We start from the raw sequence: 23,502 nt of genomic DNA on the forward strand, positions 1-23,502 counted from the left end.
TTGATGTGTATTGATGTGTATTGATGTGTAAATTGATGTATAGTGATGTGTATATTGATGTGTAGTGATGTGTATATGATGTGTAATGATGTCTATATTGATGTGTATTGATGTGTATATTGATGTGTAGTGATGTGTATATGATGTGTATATTGATGTATAGTGATGTGCCTATTGATGTGTAGTGATGTGTATATGATGTGTAATGATGTGTATATTGATGTGTATATGATGTGTAATGATGTGTATTGATGTGTATATTGATGTGTAGTGATGTGTATATGATGTGTAGTGATGTGTATATTGATGTATTGTGATGTGCATATTGATGTGTAGTGATGTGTATACTGATGTATTGTGATGTGTATATTGATGTGTAGTGATGTGTGTATTGATGTGTTTAATGTATAGTTATGTGTATATTGATGTATAGTAATGTGTATATTGATGTATTGTAATGTGTATATTGATGTGTAGTGATGTGTATATTGATGTGTAGTGATGTGTATATTGATGTGTAGTAATGTGTATATTGATGTATTGTGATGTGTATATTGATGTGTAGTGATGTGTATATTGATGTATAGTGATGTGTATATTGATGTATAGTAATGTGTATATTGATGTATAGTGATGTGTATATTGATGTGTAGTGATGTGTATATTGATGTGTATTGATGTGTATATTGATGTATAGTGATGTGTATATTGATGTATTGTGATGTGTATACTGATGTATTGTGATGTGTATATTGATGTATTGTGATGTGTATATGATGTGTAGTGATGTGTATATTGATGTATTGTGATGTGTATATGATGTGTAGTGATGTGTATATTGATGTATTGTGATGTGTATATTGATGTGTAGTGATGTGTATATTGATGTATTGTGATGTGTATATTGATGTGTAGTGATGTGTGTACTGGGTTAATTTGTGAAAAAGTCCTTGGTCTCAGCATATCTCCCTGTTAAAATAATGGTTAATTAAATACAATTCTAATGTGTTGTATTATACTGTAATATGCACTCATACATACACAGACACGCACACAGACACACAGACAAGTTTTTCCCTACACCCGCAGTATAACATCTGCAAAATATGTGTACGTGACCAATACATTTGATTTGATTATTTAGTGTGATGATGTGTTATAATAACACTGCCTGTGGGGATGAGGCCCATCTGCTGTTCAAGGGACCTGCTGAGGTAGCCTAAAAATACAACCATCTGTAGGCACACACACACACGCCACACACACACACACACACACACACACACACACACACACACACACACACACACACACACACACACACACACACACACACACACACACACACACACAGGCAAGCACGCACACACACACACACACACACACACACACACACACGCACACACACACACACACACCACACACACACACACACACACACACAATCAGACCTTCTGATGTAAGGCTCTGGTTAAAAGTCAAATCAAATCAAATCAAAGCTTATTTGTCACGTGCGCCAAATACAACAGGTGTAGACCTTACAGTGAAATGCTTACTTACAAGCCCTTAACCAACAATGCTTTAAGAAGTTTTAAGAAAATAAAAAATGTGTTAAGAAAAAAGTAACAAATATTAAACAGCAGCAGTGAAATAACAATAGCGAGGCTATAGTAGTGCACTATATAGGGAATAGGGTACCATTTAGGATGTTAACTCAGTGTGGGCCACGAGAAGTGCTGAACACCATGATCATGTCACCAGCCAGCCAACCAGCCAACCAGCCAGCCAGTCAACCAGCCAACTAGCCTGGCAACCAACCAGCCAACCAACCAGCCAGCCAGCCAGCCAGCCAACCAGCCAGCCAGCTAGAGACTTCTGGTCATGGTGAGTCAGAGCGGTACAGGGTTCTCTAATGACTGACTATGAGCCAATAACCAGGAGGAAGGGGGGAGGAGAGGGAAGGGGAAGAAGGGAAGGGGGAGGAGGAGGGAAGGGAAGGGGGAGAAAGAGGGGGAAGGGGGAGAAAGAGGGAAGGGGGAGGGGAGGAGGAGGGAAGGGGGAGGAGGGGAGGAGGAGGGAAGGGGGAGAAAGAGGGGGAAGGGGGAGAAAGAGGGAAGGGGGAGGGGAGGAGGAGGGAAGGGGGAGGAGGGGAGGAGGAGGGAAGGGGGAGAAAGAGGGAAGGGGGAGGAGGGAAGGGGGAGGAGGGGAGGAGGAGGGAAGGCAGGGGATTGAGCTGGTGGTGTAAAAACTAGCTACTGCTGCTACTGGCTTCAGTTTCTCCTCTCCCACAGTGGAACATACACATAACTTAATGATCAGAGAGATACACCGCATGTAGAGAGAGGGAGAGAGTGAGCACAGGAGGACAGAAAGGGAGTGTGACAGAAAATAAAGACAGATATTGAGAGTGCTGAAGGAGAGTGACAGAGAGTGACAGTACAGAGAGAAAGAGAGGGAGGGAAGGAAAGAGAGGGAGAGATAGGGAGGGAGGGACTGACCAGAATGATGAAGGGAGGAGGGACGGGAGGAGGAAAGTAGAGGAGAGGAAGAGAGATATTGAAGGAGTCAGCACAGTTAGCGAGTGAGGGAGGGAGCCAGGGAGAAGAGAGAAAGAAAGAGGGAGCAAAAAAATAAAGAGCAAAAGAGGTACAGCTCAGCAAATCAGGGCTTTCAGCCAGTCACAGCTATTCCCTACTCAGCTGCTGTGTTCTAGCCAGAGAGGAGAGTTTCACTGCCTCTGAAAAGCGAGAGAGAGCAACAAAAAAAACAAGAGAAAGAGAGAGGGGAAATAGCTAACTCGCTGTGGAAGAGAGGGAGACAGAGAGAGAAAGAGCGAGAGAGCAAGGGAGACAGAGAGAGAGGCAGAGAGAGAGAAAGAGAGAGAGAGCGAGAGAGAGAGAGAGAGAGAGAGAGAGAGTGAAAGAGAGAGAGAAAGAATAAGAGGTTCTCTGTCCAGAGTTTAGGAGGAGAAAATGGATTCCGACTCGGGGGAGCAGAGTGAGGGGGATCTCCCAGGTAAGATTGCTTGCTAATGTGTGTGTGTGCTTGTGTATGTGGCTGCATTTATATGTGTGTATGTGTGTTTGTGTGTGTGTTTGTGTCTCTGTGTCTATTCAAACTTGTAGTAGGTAGAGGTTTCCACTAATGGTTAAAAGGTTAGGATTGGACTGTGATCTTTCCTGTGTTTATTTATCTCTGGTCTGTACATGCGGAGTTGCAGCCTGCCTTCCGCTCTGTGTGAGTCTGTAAGCCGGCTCAGTGTGTGAGCCGTGGCAATGATTAGCTGGCCAGGCAAGCTGAGACACGTGTGTGTGTGTGTGTGTGTGTGTGTGTGTGTGTGTGTGTGTGTGTGTGTGTGTGTGTGTGTGTGTGTGTGTGTGTGTGTGTGCGTGTGTGCGTGTGTGCGTGTGTGCGTGCGTGTGTACGTGTGTGTGTGTGTGTGTGTGTGTGTGTGTGTGTGGTGTGCGTGTGTGTGCGTGTGTGTGTGTGTGTGTGTGTGTGTGGTGCGTGTCAGTGAGTGTGTGCGTAGGTACGTACGTGCCTGTGTGTACATGATTGTGTGTGTGTCAAGCTATTAGATTTGATAATAATCAACACATCTTCTAGGGACCTCCTCTGTACTCTCCTCCCCTCAAGTCATGCTCTCAGAGGATACATCAATATTTAACAGGAGATGTCTGGGACTCAAACTAACAGACAGGTTCTATCTGACTACATGGACAGAGTGTGGCTCTCGTCTTACGTTCCAATACAGAGATCAATATATACACATAAGGTGTGTCCAAAATGGTACCCTATTCCCTATATAGCACACTACTTTAGAGCAGAGCTCTATAGTCCTTGGTCATAGTAGTGCACTAAAATGGGAATACAGTGCCATTTGGAACGCACACTTACAGATCTTAATAAAATCCATCTAAAGTTTGTAATTTCCACTTTAACATTTCAGACTTTATTTGCCCTAACAAAAAACCTACGAAGAAATTATAGTAATTATAACCCACATAATAATTCACATTTCCTGTTACTGCAGGATTATTTTCCTGGTGTATCAAACTGGCTGAAATGAAGACCCTACATCGGTATGGTTGTAAAGTCCAGGGGCAAGACCTGACTGTGGCAGTGAAAGGAGAACGTTAGCACTCCTGGTTGACAGGTTCTGGTTGTATGTTTTCCTTATGGCTATTTATAACGTAGCTGTGATCCTACAGAGAATTCCACTCAGGCAATACAACTGTCTTCAGAAGTCTCCAAGTGCGCAAACACACACACATATACTCAGACATCCAACCCATCATTAATCCAGCCAGGTCACTTGTGATACTTGTCAGTATTGGACGTCCATCCATGTGTGAGGATAGCGGGAGATGATGTGGAAACCGGCCACTAGGGGTAACAGTGAGTGTTTTGCTATGGTGGACGGGGATGGTGGAGGGGCGTAAGCATCTGCCTCTGATTCCAAGAGTTCCAATCCAGCGATAGAAAGTTTTCTTTTGATGTATTTTTTTAAGCCTATCCCAAACCTTAACCCTAACCTTAACCACTCAGAGTTAATGCCTAACCTTGAGAAAATGTGGAGTTAATGTCTGAACTTAACCCTAACCTTAAAAATTCAGAGTTCATGCCTAAATTTAACCTTAAACACTTAGAAATGTGATGTTTGGAACAACTTCCAAATGTTATGTTTGAGAAACGTGGATGGACGTCTAGTTGTGACGTGAGATTGTGAGAGCTGGTAGCATTAATCATAGGAATACTTTCAGAAGGCCTGTTTTCATAGTAATGCTGGTACATGGTGTAATATACAACAGGTGGTGTCCTCAGTATAGCTCCCTATGTCTGAAAGTCCCCTGTTCTTTACCATATCTCTAATGTCGTGGTTTGTCTTCAGTCACAGGACCCCTAACCTCTCTGAGCCCTGTGTGAAGGGCCGTGTTTACGTTTGGTCTGGTTTTTAAAATTGTTTGGGGAGACAGAGGCTTACTGTGCTGGAGGCATTAGGATATCCTTAAATACTACAGCATTCTCACTCGCCCCACATCTCACTGACTCTCTCCTCTCTCTCTTTAGTAACTCTTTCTCTCACTCGCCCCACATCTCACTGACTCTCTCCTCTCTCTCTTTAGTCACTCTTTCTCTCACTCTCCCCACATCTCACTGACTCTCTCCTCTCTCTCTTTAGTCACTCTTTCTCTCACTCTCCCCACATCTCACTGACTCTCTCTCTCCTCCTCTCTCTCTTTAGTCACTCTTTCTCTCTCTCCTCACATCTCGCTGACTCTCTCTCCTCTCTCTCTTTAGTCACTCTTTCTCTCTCTCCCCACATCTCACTGACTCTCTCTTTCTTTCTTTTGTGACTCTCTACCACCCCTATCTCTCTAACTCTCTTTCCCCTTTTTCCTGTCGCCTGTCTCTCTCTCTCTCTCTTGCCCCCCCTCTTCTACCCCTCTCTTTATCTATCTCTCTCCCTGGCATTTTAATCTTGCTCAAAGCAGAGGCTAGTGTCTAAAGCTGTGATCTTTCTTCAAATGCTTCTCTTTTTAGAGGGAATTATGCCTGAAGAAAGCTACAATACAGGACTCTTCAAACAACCATAATACTGTCTGTTAATATAGTAGGTAGGATAGGAGAGGGGAGAAGGGGAGGAGAGGGGGGGAGAAGGGGAGGAGGGGATGTTTGGTTCTGGGTATGGTCATAGCTGTGCTATATTTCTCTTTCTATGGTCTATTGACTTCTATCTACTCTCCTGGGCCCTGTGAACTCACTGGACTACTCTCTCTCTCTCTCTCTCTCTCTCTCTCTCTCTCACACTCGCACACACTCACACACACACACACACACACACACACACACACACACCTTTCCCATGGCACACATCCATTTACTGCCCTTCACACACATTATCCCTCTTGCAGCCCAAACACTCTTCTCCCCTCCTACAAACACACCCTTGAACACACATGCACATACATTGCCAAAATCCAGAAACTGGAAGCTGGAAAATCTTTCAAACTCAGAGAAGAGAGAGAGAGAGAGGAAAAGAAAGAGAGATGGAGGGAGGCCCTGACTGGAAAAGACGACTCAGGAGAAGAGAGAGAGAGAGGAAAAGAAAGAGAGATGGAGGGAGGCCCTGACTGGAAAAGACGACTCAGGAGAAGAGAGAGAGAGAGGAAAAGAAAGAGAGATGGAGGGAGGCCCTGACTGGAAAAGACGACTCAGGAGAAAGTGATTTTTCCTCTAGTTGCAGTAAAAGAAGAGTTTAGGTCATAAACGCCAGCGCACCTCGCAGCAGGGCCTGAAGTGTGTGTGTGTCTCTATGCATTCCACGGTCTGAGTCAGTTAGAATCCCTCATCTTATTCAGTTTAAAGAGGCAGACCCTTTACTGAAACATGGAATTACTCTTCACTTATAGGTTACAGGAAACACACACACACACACTGATCTTGCTTTTCACACCCGGATGACATCATTGGCTGTGGACTTTGCGGAGCCGGGCGGTCCAATGGAACCGCAGCAATCTCTTTGTGAGTGTGCGTGTCTGTGTGTGTTTGTGTGCATGTGTGTGTGTGTGTGTGGCTGTGTGATTTGCTGTGCATTTGAGTGTGTGTGAGTGTATGTGTGTGTGTGTGTGTGTGTGCGTGCGCATGTGTGTGTGAACCACAGTCGTTTCCTCCAGGCCTAGTGTAGTTGGTTAGTCAGTGGTATGGCAACCAGACTGACTATAGCAGCAGTCCCAAACCAACACTGGAGTAGACCTGATGCCTGATGGGACTGATGCCTGATGGGACTGATGCCTGATGGGACTGATGCCTGTTAGCAAAGACTGACTGATCCACTAGAACTCTGGTCAAAGTGCACTAGTCAAGGTGCACTGGTCAAAGTGCTCTGGTCAAAGTGCTCTGGACAAAGTACTCTAGTCAAAGTGCTCTGGACAAAGTACTCTGGTCAAAGTCCTCTAGTCAAAGTGCTCTGGTGAACGTGCTCTAGTCAAAGTGCTCTAGTCAAAGTGCTCTAGTGAAAGTGTTCTAGTCAAAGGGCTCTAGTCAAAGGGCTCTAGTCAAAAGTGCTCTGGTCAAAGTGCTCTGGTCAAAGTGCTCTAGTCAAGGTGCTCTGGTCAAAGTGCTCTAATCAAAGTGGTCAAAGTGCTCTGGTAAAATTGCTCTAATCAAAGTGCTCTAGTGAAAGTGCTCTGGTCAAGGTGTACTGGTCAAAGTGCTCTGGTCAAAGTGCTCTGGTCAAAGTGCTCTGGTCAAAGTGCTCTAGTCAAGGTGCTCTGGTCAAAGTGCTCTAGTCAAAGTGCTCTAGTCAAAGTGCTCTAGTCAAGGTGCTCTAGTCAAGTTGCTCTGGTTAAAGTGCTCTGGTCAAAGTGCTCTGGTCAAAGTGCTCTGGACAAAGTACTCTGGACAAAGTGCTCTGGACAAAGTACTCTGGTCAAAGTCCTCTAGTCAAAGTGCTCTGGTGAACGTGCTCTAGTCAAAGTGCTCTAGTGAAAGTGTTATAGTCAAAGGGCTCTAGTCAAAGGGCTCTAGTCAAAAGTGCTCTGGTCAAAGTGGTCTGGTCAAAGTGCTTTAGTCAAGGTGCTCTGGTCAAAGTGCTCTAATCAAAGTGGTCAAAGTGCTCTGGTAAAATTGCTCTAATCAAAGTGCTGTAGTGAAAGTGCTCTGGTCAAAGTGCTCTGGTCAAAGTGCTCTAGTCAAAGTGCTCTGGTCAAAGTGCTCTGGTCAAAGTGCTCTAGACAAAGTGCTCTGGTCAAAGTGCTCTAGTCAAAGAGCTCTAGTCAAAGTGCTCTGGTCAACATGCTCTGGTCAAAGTGCTCTAATCAAAGTGCTCTGCTCAAAGTGCTCTAGTCAACATGCTCTGGACAACGGGCTCTAGTCAAAGTGCTCTAGTCAAAGGGCTCTAGTGAAAGTGCTCTGGTCAAAGTGCTTTGGTCAAAGTGCTCTAGTCAAGGTGCTCTTGTCAAAATGCTCTGGTCAAAGTACTTTGGTCAGAGTGCTCTGGTCAAAGTGCTCTAGTCAATGTGCTCTAGTCAATGTGCTCTAGTCAAAGTACTCTAGTCAAAGTGCTCTGGACAAAGTGCTCTGGTGAACATGCTCTAGTCAAAGTGCTCTGATCAAGGTGCTCTGGTCAAAGTGCTCTAGTCAAAGTGCTCTAGTCAAAGTGCTCTAATCAAAGTGGTCAAAGTGCTCTGGTAAATTTGCTCTAGTCAAAGTGCTCTAATCAAAGTGGTGAAATTGCTCTGGTCAAAGTGCTCTAATCAAAGTGGTCAAAGTGCTCTGGTAAAATTCCTCTAGTCAAAGTGCTCTATTCAAAGTGCTCGTCAAAGTGCTCTGGTCAAAAGTAGTACACTATGAAGGGAATAGAGTGCCATTTGGGGGCAAAACTGTGATCAGTATAATACTAAATCATCACTCACACAGTATGACTATGCAACTATATTGCTGACTATGGTTTTGTAATTAGCCTTTAAATGATTAACCCTTATTGGAGCAGTGGTAAGCATGTCTGCCTTTATGGGCTGGGAAACCCGGGATGGAGACTCGCAAAGGGCGTTGCACTGTCACTGTTTGTTAAAATCACTACAGTAATGTATACCATTGGATCTGGAACTCGCCTGTCTCTTCTCTCAGATCCACCATGTGGTTAACATACACATCAGAGGAACTCAACAGACCCTGACAGGCCCAAGTGTGTGTGTGTGTGCATTTCATAGAGCTCATGGTCAGGGATGGTGCCAGTCTCTCCTGAGGCTTTGACCAGCTGTGCAGCTACACTCTCTGATGGAATTAAAGAGAGACAGAAAGAAAGAGACCCAACCAAGTCATGAGACAACAAAAATATTTACTTGACTCATTGGAAAGAATTAACCAAAAAACTGAGCAAACTGGAATGCTTTCTGTCCCTAAACAGAGAGAACAGTGGCAGAATACCTGACTTTGACTACGTACAGACTCATTGACCATAGCCTTTCTATTGGGAGAGGCCACCATACGCAGACCTGGCTCTCTTTGTGCCCACTGCCCACAAAATGAGGTGGAAACTGAGCTACACTTCATAACCTCCTGCCAAATGTATGACCACATTAGAGATACATATTTCCCTCAGATTAAACAAACGCACAAAGAATTCAAAAGCAAATCAAATGTTGTTAAACTCCCATATCTATTAGGTGAAATACCACAGTGTGCAAGCACAGCTGCAATATGTGTGACCTGTTGCTATACGAGAAGGGCAACCAGTGGAGTACAAACACCATTGTAAATACAACTTATATTTATCTGTTTTCTTTTCGTACTGTCACGGCTGTTATAAGGAGCGGACCAAAGCGCAGCGTTTGTGTTCCACATATTTATTATATTCGTGAAACGTAATGCAAATACAGAAAACTTGAAATACCAAAACAAACCGTGACGCAGAGAGGGGAAAAAAAAAACACTACTCAAGACAATAACCCACAAACAACAATGAGAAAAACCCCTACTTAAATATGATCTCTAATCAGAGGCAATGAGGATCAGCTGTCTCCAATTAGAGATCAACCCCAAACAATCCCAACATAGACAAACTAGAACCTAAAAATAGAAATATAAAACATAGATTAGCCCAAAACACCCCCTGACCACTCTACCATAGAAAATAACAACTTATATTGGTCAGGACGTGACAGTACCCCCCCCCCCCCCCCCCCCAAAGGAGCAGACTCCGAATGCCAACACCACAAAAAAAAACACAAACCACCCCCCCCCCCCCAAAAAAAAAAACACAAAGGGAGGGTAGGGTGGGTGAAAAATGTCTATGGCGGCGGCTCTGGTTCCGGGCGTAGTACCCCCACCGCCCGCTGATCCCCCCGCTTCTGTTTGTCTGGAGGAACCAGACCCTGGATCATCGTCGGAGGCTTCGGACCGCCAACCGCCGCTGAAGACTCTGGGCTAAAAGCCGCCGCTGAAGACTGGGCTGCAGACCACCGCTGAAGACTCCGGGCTAAGGAGCGTCGCTGGAGGCTCCGGGCTGAACAGCGTCGCTGTAGGTTCCGGACTGGGGAGACGTACATCGGACTGTGTGCTCACATCAGGCACCAGCCTTAGCGGGCTATGGTGTCGCACTGGAGGTCTGCTACGTGGGACTGGCATAGGAGGCGCCAGGCTAGTCACACACCTTCAGGCTAGTTTGGGGAGCAGGAACAGGACGTACTGGGCTCTGGTGACGCACTGGAGGTCTGCTACGTGGGGACTGGTATAGGAGGCGCCAGGCTAGTACCACATACATTCAGGCTAGTGCGGGGAGCAGGAACAGGACGCACTGGGCTATGGTGGTGCACTGGAGGTCTGGAGCGCACGGCCTGCACAACCCGTCCTGGGTAGATGGTCACTGTAGCCCAGCACGGGCGGAGCGCTGGCACAGAGCAAACTGGGCTGTGCTGGGGAATGAGGGCTGCCATGCGTAGAGCAGGCGCAGGATAAACTGGGCCTAGGAGACGCACTGGCGGCCAGATGCGCTGAGCAGGCACACTCCTTCCCGGCTGAGTGCCAACTCTAGCATGGCAACGCTGAGGAGCTTGCACCGAGCGCACCGGGCTTTGAATGTGTATAGGTGATACAGTGCGCATTTCCGCATAGATCGGTGCTTTCCTCATCACCCGCTCCCCACGGTAAGCACGGGGAGTTGACTCAGGTCTCCATCCTGACTTAGCAAACCTCCCAGTGTGCCCCCCCCCCCCCCAAAAAAAAATTGGGGCTGCCTCTCGCACTTGCCTTTCGGTGCATATAACGCCTCGTAGTATCATCGCTCTGCCTTCGCTGCCTCAAGTTCCTCCTTTGGTCGGCGATATTCCCCAGCCTGACTCCAGGGTCCTTCCCCATCCAAAATTCCTCCTGCTGCTCCTTCTTTCTCTGCTTGGTCCTTCTTTGGTGGGTTATTCTGTCACGGTTGTTATAAGGAGCGGACCAAAGTGCAGCGTTTGTGTTCCACATATTTATTATATTCGTGAAACGTAATGCAAATACAGAAAACTTGAAATACCAAAACAACAAACCGTGACGCAGCGAGGGGGAAAAACACACTACTCAAAAGACAATAACCCACAAACAACAATGAGAAAAACCCCTACTTAAATATGATCTCTAATCAGAGGCAATGCGGATCAGCTGCCTCCAACTAGAGATCAACCCATAACAATCCCAACATAGAAATAGACAAACCAGAACCTAAACATAGAAATAGAAAACATAGATTGGCCCAAAACACCCCCTGTCACGCCCTGACCACTCTACCATAGAAAATAACAACTTATATTGGTCAGGACGTGACACGTAATTTAATTTTATGCACATTGTTACAACACTGTACATAGCCAATAATATTAGATTTGAAATGGCTCTATTCTTTTGAAACTTTTGTAAGTGTAATGTTTACATTATTTATGATTGTTTACTTCATTACGGTGTACTGTCTATTTCACTTGCAAGGTAAACACATGTTCCCCATTCCAATAAAGCCCTTTGAAATTAATTCAATTGAGAGAGAGAGAGAGAGAGAGAGAGAGCGAGAGAGAGAGAGAGAGAGAGAGAGCGAGAGAGAGAGGAAGCGAGAGAGAGAGAGAGAGAGGGAGGAAACGAGAGAGAGAGAGAGAGAGAGTGAGGAAACGAGAGAGAGAGAGAGAGAGAGGAGAGAGAGGAGGAGAGAGAGAGAGAGAGAGAGAGAGAGAGAGAGAGAGAGAGTTGGACGTGGTGGTGTTTTGGTCATTGAAGCCACTCCATGCTAAGTCTTGGCTGAGGGGAAGACTAGAGAAGACTCTGGGACCGGAAAACCTCTTTCTTTCATTCTCTCACTCTCCCTCTTTCACTCTCTCACTATCTCCTTTTGCCCTCCTTCCCCCATTTCTCTTTCTCGTCTTCTATGAATCTGAAGGAGAGAAGAGCTCACCTGCTGGGGCACCTAGAATGCAGAGAGATGAGAACAAGTTGAGAAAAAGTAGAGAGAAAGAAAGAAAGAGAAGAGGGGAAGAGAGAAAAGGGAAAGAGAGAAATAGAGAGAAAGAAAGAGAAAGGGAATTACAGACAGCCTGAACTCAACGACCCCATATAGATTGAAGACAGACCAGACTGCAGGACAGAATACTCAATGCTAAAGAGAGCTAGTTCATTCCTCTCTGCATACCTCCCTCCCTCCCTCCTTTCTCTCTCTCTCCTTTCCTTTCCCTGTCCATTTTTATCACCCTTTCATCACTCTCTCTTGCTCTCTTTTTTCACTCTCTCTCTTTCTCCCTTTCCATTAGTTTATCTTTCATCTGCCTTTCCATCTCTCTCTCTCTTTTTTTCAGTATCTCTTCTAATTGATTTCAATTCAAATGGGCTTTATTGGCATGGGAAACATATGTTATATTGCTGAAGCAAGTGAAACAGACAAGAAACAAAAACCTCCCTTTCTATTTATCTCTCTCTCTCTCTCTCTTTCTCTTTATAGTTATAGAGAAGGGACAGTTTTTCCGATGGAAAAACTGTTCTCTGTGTGTGTTTCAGGCCAGAGAGAGGAGAGGAGAGGAGAGGAGAGGAGAGGAGAGGAGAGGAGAGGAGAGGAGAGGAGAGGAGAGGAGAGGAGAGGAGAGGAGAGGAGAGGAGAGGAGAGGAGAGGAGAGGAGAGGAGAGAGAGGAGAGGAGAGGAGAGGAGAGGAGAGGAGAGGCCTAGCGTTTTAAATCCCTCTTTTTTATTAGGATCCGTCACAGTTTATCATTAGAGCTTACACACACAAACGTATGCGCGCGCACACACACACGCACACACGCACACACACACACACACTAGTCCTACAAAAGCCTTTGAGTCTCTTGCCTCCCTCTCTTCTTCTCTCTAGAGAGGACGGAGAAGGTGAGGTTAGACAAGAAAAGACAGAGAGGGTGAATGTTCCATCCAGAGGTCACAGTTCTCTCCCCATTTCTCTCCCTTTCTCTCTGACTCTTCCTCTCTTTTTATCTCTCTGTGTCAGAGTCCGTGAGTGAGTTGATCTTAGAGGTGAGGACCAAGAGAAGCTATGACATGCTATTAGTCTCTCTCTCTCTGCCTCTCTACCTCTTTCTCTTTCTCTTTCTCTTTCTCTTTCTCTCTCTCTCTCTCTCTCTCTCTCTCTCTCTCTCTCTCTCTGTTTCTCTTCTCTCTCCATTTCTTTGTGACTCAAACTGTGACAGGCTTCCAGGCCTATGGCTCATCAGTCAGTCAAAAAGGGATATCATCCTCCCTCTCTATCTCAGCTCCACAGAGAGCCGACCACACAAACACAAACACAGAGTTCTTCAGTTGCAATGACAAGCCACCATCTCAGACTGATTACTGATGGAGTCCCAGAGGGAGAAAGAGAGAGAGAGATAGAGAGAGATGTTAAAGAGTTTGCTATACTTAAACTCTTTCACATCGTCCTTAGCTCTGGCATCTTCCCCAATATTTGGAACCAATGACTGATCACCCCAATCCACAAAAGTGGAGACATATTTGACCTCAATAACTACCGTGGGATATGTGTAAAAAGCAACCTTGGGAAAATCCTCTGCATTATCATTAACAGCAGACTCATTCATTTCCTCAGCGAAAACAATGTACTGAGCAAATGTCAAATTGGCTTTCTACCAAATAACCGTACAACAGACCATGTATTCACCCTGCACACCCTAATTGACTAACAAACAAACCAAAACAAAGACAAAGTCTTCTCATGCTTGGTTGATTTAAAAAAAGTGTTTCACTCAATTTGGCATGAGGCACTGATTTACAAATTGATGGACTGTGGTGTTGGGGGAAAAAACATATGACATTATAAAATCGATGTACACAAACAACAAGTGTGCGGTTAAAATTGGCAAAAAACACACACATTTCTTTCCACAGGGCTGTGGGGGAGACAGGTATGCAGCTTAAGCCCCACCCTCTTCAATATATATACCAACGAATTGGCGAGGGCACTAGAAATAAAGTCTGCAGCACCCGGCCTACTAGAATCTGAAGTCAAATGTCGACTGTTTGCTGATGATCTGGTGCTTCTGTCCCCCCAATTAGGATCTGGCAAAAAAATACTTCAGTTAAAGAACCCATTGCCTATTTTTGGGTGTGAGGTCTGGGGTCCGCTCACCAACCAACAATTCACAAAATGGGACAAACACCAAATTGAGACTCTGCATACAGAATTCTGTAAAAAATATCCTTGGTGTACAATGTAAAACATCCAATAATGCATACAGAGCAGAATTAGACTGATTCCCGCTAATTAACAAAATCCAGAAAAGAGCCACTAAATTCTACAAACCCCTGAAAGGAAGCTATTCCCAAACCTTCCATAACATAGTCATCACCTACAGAAAGATGAACCTGAAGAAGAGTCACCTAAGCAAGCTGGTCCTGGGTCTCTGTTCACAAACACAAACACACCCCACAGAGCCCCAGGACAGCAGCACAATTAGACCCAACCAAATCATGAGAAAGCAAAAAGATCCTTCCTGACACATTGGAAAGTATAAACAAAAAAACAGAGCAAACTAGAATGCTATTGGGCCCTAAACTGAGAGTACACAGTGGCAGAACACCTGACCCCTGTGACTGACCCAGATTTAAGGAAAGCTTTGACTATGTACAGATTGAGTGAGCACAGCCTTGCTATTGAGAAAAGCAGACCTGGCTCTCAACAGAAGACAGGCTATGTTCCCACTGTCAACAAAATGAGGTGGAAACTGAGCTGCACTTCCTCACCTCCTGCCCAATGTATGACCATATTAGAGACACATATTTCCCTCAGATTACACAGACCCACAAAGAATTCGAAAACAAACACAATTTTGATAAACTCCCATATCAACTTAGTGAAATACCACAGTGTGCCATCACAGCAGCAAGATTTGTGACCTGTTGCCACAAAAGAAAGGTCAACCAGTGAAGAACAAACACCATTGTAAATACAACCCATAGTTATGCTTATTTATTTTCCCTTTTGTACTTTAACTATTTGCACATGATATGACATTTGACATTTCTTTATTCTTTTGAAACTTTTGTGTAATGAGTGTAATGATTACTGTTAATTTGTTTTATTCTTTATTTCAGTTTAGTTTATTATCTATTTCACTTGCTTTGGCAACGTAAACATATGTTTCCCATGCCAATAAAGCCCTTCAATTGAAATTGAAATTGAATTGATAGAAAGAAAGAAAGAGCGAGAGAGTGGTTGTTCCTAAATGCTTGAATCTCTCCTGGGTTTTCAGTCTGAGCTCAGTCTCAGCGATGTCACAACACATCTCTGCTACCACCTCCTTACCCTAACCCAGCCCCAATCCTCAGCCCTATTCAGCCAGCTCAAACCCAGCCCCAACCCTCAGCCATATACAGCCAGATCAAACCCAGCCCCAACCCTCAGCCCTATACAGCCAGATCAAACCCAGCCCCAATCCTCAGCCCTATTCAGCCAGCTCAAACCCAGTCCCAACCCTCAGCCCTATACAGTTAGCTCAAACCCAGCCCCAACCCTCAGCCATATACAGCCAGATCAAACCCAGCCCCAACCCTCAGCCCTATACAGTCAGCTCAAACACAGCCCCAACCCTCAGCCCTACACAGCCAGCTCAAACCCAGCCCCAACCCTCAGCCATATACAGCCAGATCAAACAGCCAGCTCAAACCCAGCCCCAACCCTCAGCCATATACAGCCAGCTCAAACACAGCCCCAACCCTCAGCCCTATACAGTCAGCTCAAACACAGCCCCAACCCTCAGCCTATACAGCCAGCTCAAACCCAGCCCCAATCCTCAGCCCTATTCAGCCAGAGCAAACCCAGCCCCAACCCTCAGCCCTATACAGCCAGCTCAAACCCAGCCCCAATCCTCAGCCCTATTCAGACAGATCAAACCCAGCCCCAACCCTCAGCCCTATAGAGTCAGCTCAAACCCAGCCACAATCCTCAGTCCTATACAGTCAGCTCAAACCCAGCCCCAACCCTCAGCCCTATACAATCAGGTCAAACCCAGCCACAACCCCTAACGCTAGAATACACACTGTTAGCACATATGGATTTGTCTATAGGAATCTTTGGTGTTACTCTATTATTGTAACCCTATATGAAATCGCTGTGTTTGGTTATGCAAAAATACATGCTCGATTTGTTTACCTGGTACAGGTTCAGTGATGATGCTATCAGTATATGTAAATCCCCTACAAAGGAAGCTGGTTATTTTTATATTGTATCTCTAACATCTGAACAGTGCATGAGCACTATACTGAATGTGTTACTTCAGGTATCTCACCCAGCCTGCACCTGTGAAATGTACTGGTGGTGCTACAGTACGGCCTTGTAAGGAGAACACTTCTGTCAACGTCATGTGATCTATCAAACTCCAGCTGACTGTTCTGCCTCCAGTAATATGTCTACCACGAGTCTACCAGTCAGAGTCAACAGTTTGTAACAACTCCTGTAAAGTGTATATTTTATATGCTCTTAAAAACTGGACATCCCATGACAGTACTCCGTGCCAACAAAACCGGACTTACCGTAGCCTTTAGTTAATGAAAGTGTATCTTCACGAGACATAAACGCAATGAAATAAGTTAATTTTGAAACTTTTTCAAAGACATTCTCAAAGCAGCCCTCAGGGGTTTAGTCATTTCAATGAAGGTGCCTGAAAATGTAATTCATTAACTTTCTCTCTCTCTATATATATCTATATATATATATATATATAGAGAGAGAGAGAGAGAGAGAGAGAGATTACTGATGAAAACTGATGTGAAGTGACAAAGACGTCCTTTATACCCACACTCCGGCACATGTTAGTGCAGCTGGGCAGTGTGTGTGAGTGTGTATGTAGTGTGTGTGTATGTTTTTATGTGTGTGTGTTTGTGAGAGGGTCTGAAAGTGATACTGCAGAAGTGAATCATACAGTTGAGCCAGGAGTTACCAGACTAGCCCCTCTACCCCGCAGCCACTGGGCCAGATATTATATACCTCCCCTCAACAGATACAGTAGTAAAACTCCTTACATCAGCTACAGTAGTAAAACAGACACACGCACATAAAAACATGTTTGAAACAGACCACTATAGTCCCTGTGCCCAAGAACACTAAGGTAACCTGCCTAAATGACTACCGACCTGTAGCACTCACGTCTGTAGCCATGAAGTGCTTTGAAAGGCTGGTCATGGCTCACATCAACACCATTATCCCAGAAACCCTAGACCCACTCCAATTTGCATACCGCCCCAACAGATCCACAGATGATGCAATCTCTATTGAACTCAACACTGCCGTTTCACACCTGGACAAAAGGAATGCTATTCATTGACTACAGCTCAGCGTTCAACAACATAGTGCCCTCAAAGCTCATCACTAAGCTAAGGAACCTGGGACTAAACACCTCCCTCTGCAACTGGATCCTGGACTTCCTAACGGACAGCCCCCAGGTGGTAAGGGTAGGTAACAACCCATCTGCCATGCTGATCCTCAACACGGGGGCCCCTCAGGGGTGCGTGCTCAGTCCCCTCCTGTACTCCCTGTTCACTCATGACTGCATGGCCAGGCACGACTCCAACACCATCATTAAGTTTGCCGATGAGACAACAGTGGTAGGCCTGATCACCGACAACAATGAGACAACCTATAGGGAGGAGGTCAGAGACCTGGCCGTGTGGTGCAAGGACAACAATCTCTCCCTCAACGTGATCAAGACAAAGGAGATGATTGTGGACTACAGGAAAAGGAGGACCGAGCACGCCCCCATTCTCATTGACGGGGCTGTAGTGGAACAGGTTGAGAGCTTCAAGTTCCTTGGCGTCCACATCACCAACAAACTAACATGGTCCAAGCACACCAAGACAGTCGTGAAGAGGGCACGACAAAACCTATTCCTCCCACAGGAGACTGAAAAGATTTGGCATGGGTCCTCAGATCCTCAAAAGGTTCTACAGCTGCACCATCGAGAGCATCCTGACTGGTTGCATCACTGCCTGGTATGGCAACTACTCGGCCTCCGATCGCAAGGCACAACAGAGGGTAGTGTGCACGGCCAAGTACATCCCCGGGGCCAAGCTTCCTGCCATCCAGGACCTCTATACCAGGCAGTGTCAGAGGAAGGCCCTAAAAATTGTCAAAGACTCCAGACACCCTACTCATGGACTGTTCTCTCTGCTACCGCACGGCAAGCTGTAACGGAGCACCAAGTCTAGATCCAAGAGGCTTCTAAACAGCTTCTACCCCCAAACCATGAGACTCCTGAACATCTAATCAAATGGCTACCCAGTCCATTTGCATAGTCCCCCTCTTCTACGCTGCTGCTACTCTCTGTTATTATCTATGCATAGTCACTTTAATAACTCTACCTACATGTACATAGTACCTGAATTACCTCGACACCGGTGATTCTGTACCGGTACCCCTTGTATATAGCCCCGCTATTGTTATTTTACTGCTGCTCTTTAATTATTTGATATTCTTATCTCTTACTTTTTGAAAGTATTTTCTTAAAACTGCATTGTTGGTTAAGGACTTGTAAGTAAGTATTTCACTGTAAGGTTGTATTCGGCGAAATACAATTTGATTTTATTTTATTTTATTTGAACTCCTTACATCAGCTACAGTAGTAAAACTCCTCACAGCAGGTACAGTAGTAAAACTCCTTAGAGCAGGTACAGTAGTAAAACTCCTTAAATCAGGTACAGTAGTAAAACTCCTTACAGCAGGTACAGTAGTAAAACTCCTTAAATCAGGTACAGTAGTAAAACTCCTTACAGCAGTTACAGTAGTAAAACTCCTTACATCAGGTACAGTAGTGAAACTCCTTCCATCAGCTACAGTAGTAAAACTCCTTACAGCAGGTACAGTAGTAAAACTCCTTAGATCAGGTACAGTAGTAAAACTCCTTACAGCAGGTATAGTAGTAAAACTCCTTCCATCAGGTATAGTAGTAAAACTCCTTCCATCAGGTACAGTAGTAAAACTCCTTCCATCAGCTACAGTAGTGAAACTCCTTCCATCAGGTACAGTAGTAAAACTCCTTCCATCAGCTACAGTATGAAACTCTTTACAGCAGGTACAGTAGTAAAACTCCTTCCATCAGGTATAGTAGTAAAACTCCTTCCATCGGGTATAGTAGTAAAACTCCTTACAGGAGGTACAGTAGTAAAACTCCTTCCATCAGGTATAGTAGTAAAACTCCTTACAGCAGGTACAGTAGTAAAACTCCTTCCATCAGCTACAGTAGTAAAACTCCTTCCATCAGCTACAGTAGTACAACTCCTTACAGCAGGTACAGTAGTAAAACTCCTTCCATCAGGTATAGTAGTAAAACTCCTTACAGCAGGTACAGTAGTAAAACTCCTTCCATCAGCTACAGTAGTAAAACTCCTTACAGCAGGTACAGTAGTAAAACTCCTTCCATCAGCTACAGTAGTGAAAGTCCTTACAGCAGGTACAGTAGTAAAACTCCTTACAGCAGGTACAGTAGTGAAACTCCTTACAGCAGGTACAGTAGTAAAACTCCTTCCATCAGGTACAGTAGTAAAACTCCTTCCATCAGGTATAGTAGTAAAACTCCTTACAGCAGGTACAGTAGTGAAACTCCTTACAGCAGGTACAGTAGTAAAACTCCTTCCATCAGGTACAGTAGTAAAACTCCTTCCATCAGGTATAGTAGTAAAACTCCTTACAGCAGGTACAGTAGTAAAACTCATTCCATCAGCTACAGTAGTAAAACTCCTTACAGCAGGTACAGTAGTAAAACTCCTTACAGCAGGTACAGTAGTGAAACTCCTTACAGCAGGTACAGTAGTAAAACTCCTTAGAGCAGGTATAGTAGTAAAACTCCTTACAGCAGTTACAGTAGTAAAACTCCTTCCATCAGGTACAGTAGTAAAACTCCTTCCATCAGGTACAGTAGTAAAACTCCTTCCATCAGGTATAGTAGTAAAACTCCTTCCATCAGGTACAGTAGTAAAACTCCTTAGAGCAGGTATAGTAGTAAAACTCCTTACAGCAGGTACAGTAGTAAAACTCCTTCCATCAGCTACAGTAGTAAAACTCCTTCCATCAGGTACAGTAGTAAAACTCCTTCCATCAGGTACAGTAGTAAAACTCCTTCCATCAGCTACAGTAGTGAAACTCCTTACAGCAGGTACAGTAGTAAAACTCCTTCCATCAACTACAGTAGTAAAACTCCTTACAGCAGGTACAGTAGTAAAACTCCTTCCATCAGCTACAGTAGTGAAACTCCTTACAGCAGGTACAGTAGTAAAACTCCTTCCATCAGCTACAGTAGTAAAACTCCTTACAGCAGGTACAGTAGTAAAACTCCTTATATTAGCATTACACACAACACAGCATGCCCTGTTTTCTAGAGCAAAGGAGAGAAAGCACTACAGGGTCTATTAGACTTCAGTTAACTCTAGCTACCACTAACTAAAGCTCAATGGGAGTGATATAGAAAAATGTCAAATGGACAAATCAACTAAAATCAACTGATGAACTAAGTCACGCAACTTAAAGTTTAGCCAAAGTTTGTAGTGGCTGTTTAAAGAAAATCCAACTATGGTTTACAGTTTTCCCTACCAATAGACTACTTTCAGGGTGAGGAACCATGTAACATCAAGTTGTACATTCCCCAACTTTCCCTTTAACATAACTACTCAGGGTAACACTCCAACTACGTGAATTAGATATAATTACTGTTTAGTACCTGTGAATTAATTTTTAAATTCTGAGATTTTGAAAAGGTGGGTGGAAATTCGTAAACTTTTTCAAAAAGATGGAACATTGTGGAAGGCCAGGATAGATAGATGAGAGGAGATAGAGGAGAGGAGATGGAGGAGATGAGATAGAGGAGATAGAGTAGATAGAGGAGATGGAGGAGGAGATAGAGGAGATAGAGTAGATAGAGGAGATGGAGGAGATGAGATAGAGGAGATGGAGGAGATAGAGGAGATAGATGAGAGGAGATGAGATGGAGGAGATGAGATAGAGGAGATAGAGGAGGATATAGAGGAGATAGATGGAGGAGATGAGATAGAGGAGAGGAGATAGAGGAGATGAGATAGAGGAGCTGGAGGAGAGGAGATGGAGGAAAGGAGATGGAGGAGATGAGATAGAGGATATGGAGGAGATGAGATAGAGGAGATATATGAGATAGAGGAGAGGAGATAGAGGAGCTAGAGGAGAGGAGATAGATGGAGGAGATGGAGGAGATGAGATAGAGGAGATGGAGGAGAGGAGATGGAGGAAGGAGATGGAGGAGATGAGATAGAGGATATGGAGGAGATGAGATAGAGGAGATATATGAGATAGAGGAGAGGAGATAGAGGAGCTAGAGGAGAGGAGATAGATGGAGGAGATGGAGGAGATGAGATAGAGGAGATGGAGGAGAGGAGATGGAGGAGAGGAGATGGAGGAGATAGAGGGGAGGAGATGGAGAGGAGATAGAGGAGAGGAGATGGAGGAGAGGAGATAGAGGAGAGGAGATAGAAAGAGTTGTCAGTCCAGTACATTTGTATTGTTATAGCTTTGCGTTTCCATCTGAATTTAAATTTAGCTGACATTTTCTTTATGTTGATAAGCCTTCTGTCTCCCATCTCTGAGAAAGACCACTGACTGTCATGTGGAATGTGGATGACTGATAAGTCATTAGAGAAGGCGCCTTTACACTTATACAAAATGTGAAGTAACATCTGTCTTTCTTCAGCATCAGATTTGCTACTTTTCCCTTCACACTGTCCTTCCATTAGCCTCAGATGTGGTGTGTCCAGAGACACGTGTGTCCATACTATAGTAATAGAATGGCAACAGAAAGCCATTGGGAGAATATCAATTGCATACTACTTGTGTCCTCTCTCCTCTGTGTGTGTGTGTGTGTGTGTGTGTGTGTGTGTGTGTGTGTGTGTGTGTGTGTGTGTGTGTGTGTGTGTGTGTGTGTGTGTGTGTGTGTGTGTGTGTGTGTGTGTGTGTGTGTGTGTGTGTGTGTGTGTGTGTGTGTGTGTGTGTGTGTGTGTGTGTGTGTGCGTTTGCGTGCGTACGTGCGTGCGTGTGTGTGTCTGGCCACAATAACCCAGTGATAGGTGAAGACGATCTTGATATGCCACTGATTAACATGGTTCTGTTGCAGTGAACAACCCCTAACTTCCTACAGGTGGTACTTTACCTGTGTTGTATTAGTGGTGTGTGCTGTGAACACTCATAATGTTTGGATAAAACACCATTGACAAGCTGTCAGCAGAGTATAACTAGGTAAATATGGGTGTCGGACTTGGGTGTATACATACACACACAGGGGCATGCGTACACACACGCATGCACAGATGGCCACACACACACACACACACACAGTGAGGAGACCGTGCTGATACCCAGAGAGAGATGCTGAGTGACCTTCTCACTGTCAAGCTGCCACAGCCTTCTATTCTCTCTCTATGTTGATGTGTGTATGTTTGTGTGTGTGTGTGTGTGTGTGTGTGTGTGTGTGTGTGTGTGTGTGTGTGTGTGTGTGTGTGTGTGTATGTGTGTGTGTGTGTGTGTGTGTGTGTGTGTGTGAGTGTGTGAGTGTGAACAGCGTCAGTGCTCTGTTGACTCCAGATACCTGATACGTCTGTCCGATGGTGTGTGCGTAAGCAGAAACCAGGGTCTATGAATGTCCTACTGCAAAACATCATCATAAACACACACACACACAGGACAATGACATAATAACAGACCCCCACCTCAGGTACATAGACAGGTACAGGCCTTAACATGATGGTGATATGGTTTTGCTGATGTAAAGGGAATGTCTGGGTGTAAGGATATACTCTATGGTAATAGTACCACCCAGTTTGCCAGTATACTGTGGAATGCTTTGACTAAACCCAGATCTTTCATGTCTACTAACACAGAGAAGTGGAACGGGCTAGGGGTGGCCTACACACACACACACACACACACACACACACACACACACACACACACACACACACACACACACACACACACACACACACACACACACACACACACACACACACACACACACACACCTGGGGTCCAATAGTTCCTTCCATAGCAGCAGCTACTCTTCCTGGGGTCCGTTAGTTCCTGTCAAGGCAGCAGCTACTCTTCCTGGGGTCCGTTAGTTCCTGCCAAGGCAGCAGTTACTCTTCCTGGGGTACGTTACTTACTGCCAAGGCAGCAGCTACTCTTCATGGGGTCCGTTACTTACTGCCAAGGCAGCAGCTACTCTTCCTGGGGTCCGTTAGTTCCTGCCAAGGCAGCAGTTACTCTTCCTGGGGTCCATTAGTTCCTGACAAGGCAGCAGCTACTCTTCCTGGGGTCCGTTAGTTCCTGCCAAGGCAGCAGTTACTCTTCCTGGGGTCCAATAGTTCCTGCCAAATCAGCAGCTACTCTTCCTGGGGTCCAATAGTTCCTGACAAGGCAGCAGCTACTCTTCCTGGGGTCCGTTAGTTCCTGCCAAGGCAGCAGCTACTCTTCCTGGGGTCCATTAGTTCCTGCCAAGGCAGCAGCA

The 23,502-nt window shown here is 45.0% G+C and overlaps 1 protein-coding gene across 1 annotated transcript in view; it reads left to right on the forward strand.

Moving 5' to 3' along the window:
- The first annotated feature begins 2,304 nt into the window (after positions 1 to 2,304).
- LOC106587176 (tumor necrosis factor alpha-induced protein 8-like protein 3) overlaps positions 2,305 to 23,502 on the forward strand; it is a 43,606-nt gene continuing 22,408 nt past the window's right edge. Inside the window, exon 1 of the mRNA XM_014175256.3 lies at positions 2,305 to 3,015. Within this exon, the coding sequence (XP_014030731.3) occupies positions 2,973 to 3,015 (43 nt within the window). The 5' untranslated portion in view covers positions 2,305 to 2,972. The remainder of the gene's footprint in view (positions 3,016 to 23,502) is intronic.

Source organism: Salmo salar, chromosome 26 (assembly GCF_965601325.2).
Source record: "Salmo salar chromosome 26, fSalSal1, whole genome shotgun sequence".
In the NCBI taxonomy this organism is placed as follows: Eukaryota; Metazoa; Chordata; class Actinopteri; order Salmoniformes; family Salmonidae; genus Salmo; species Salmo salar.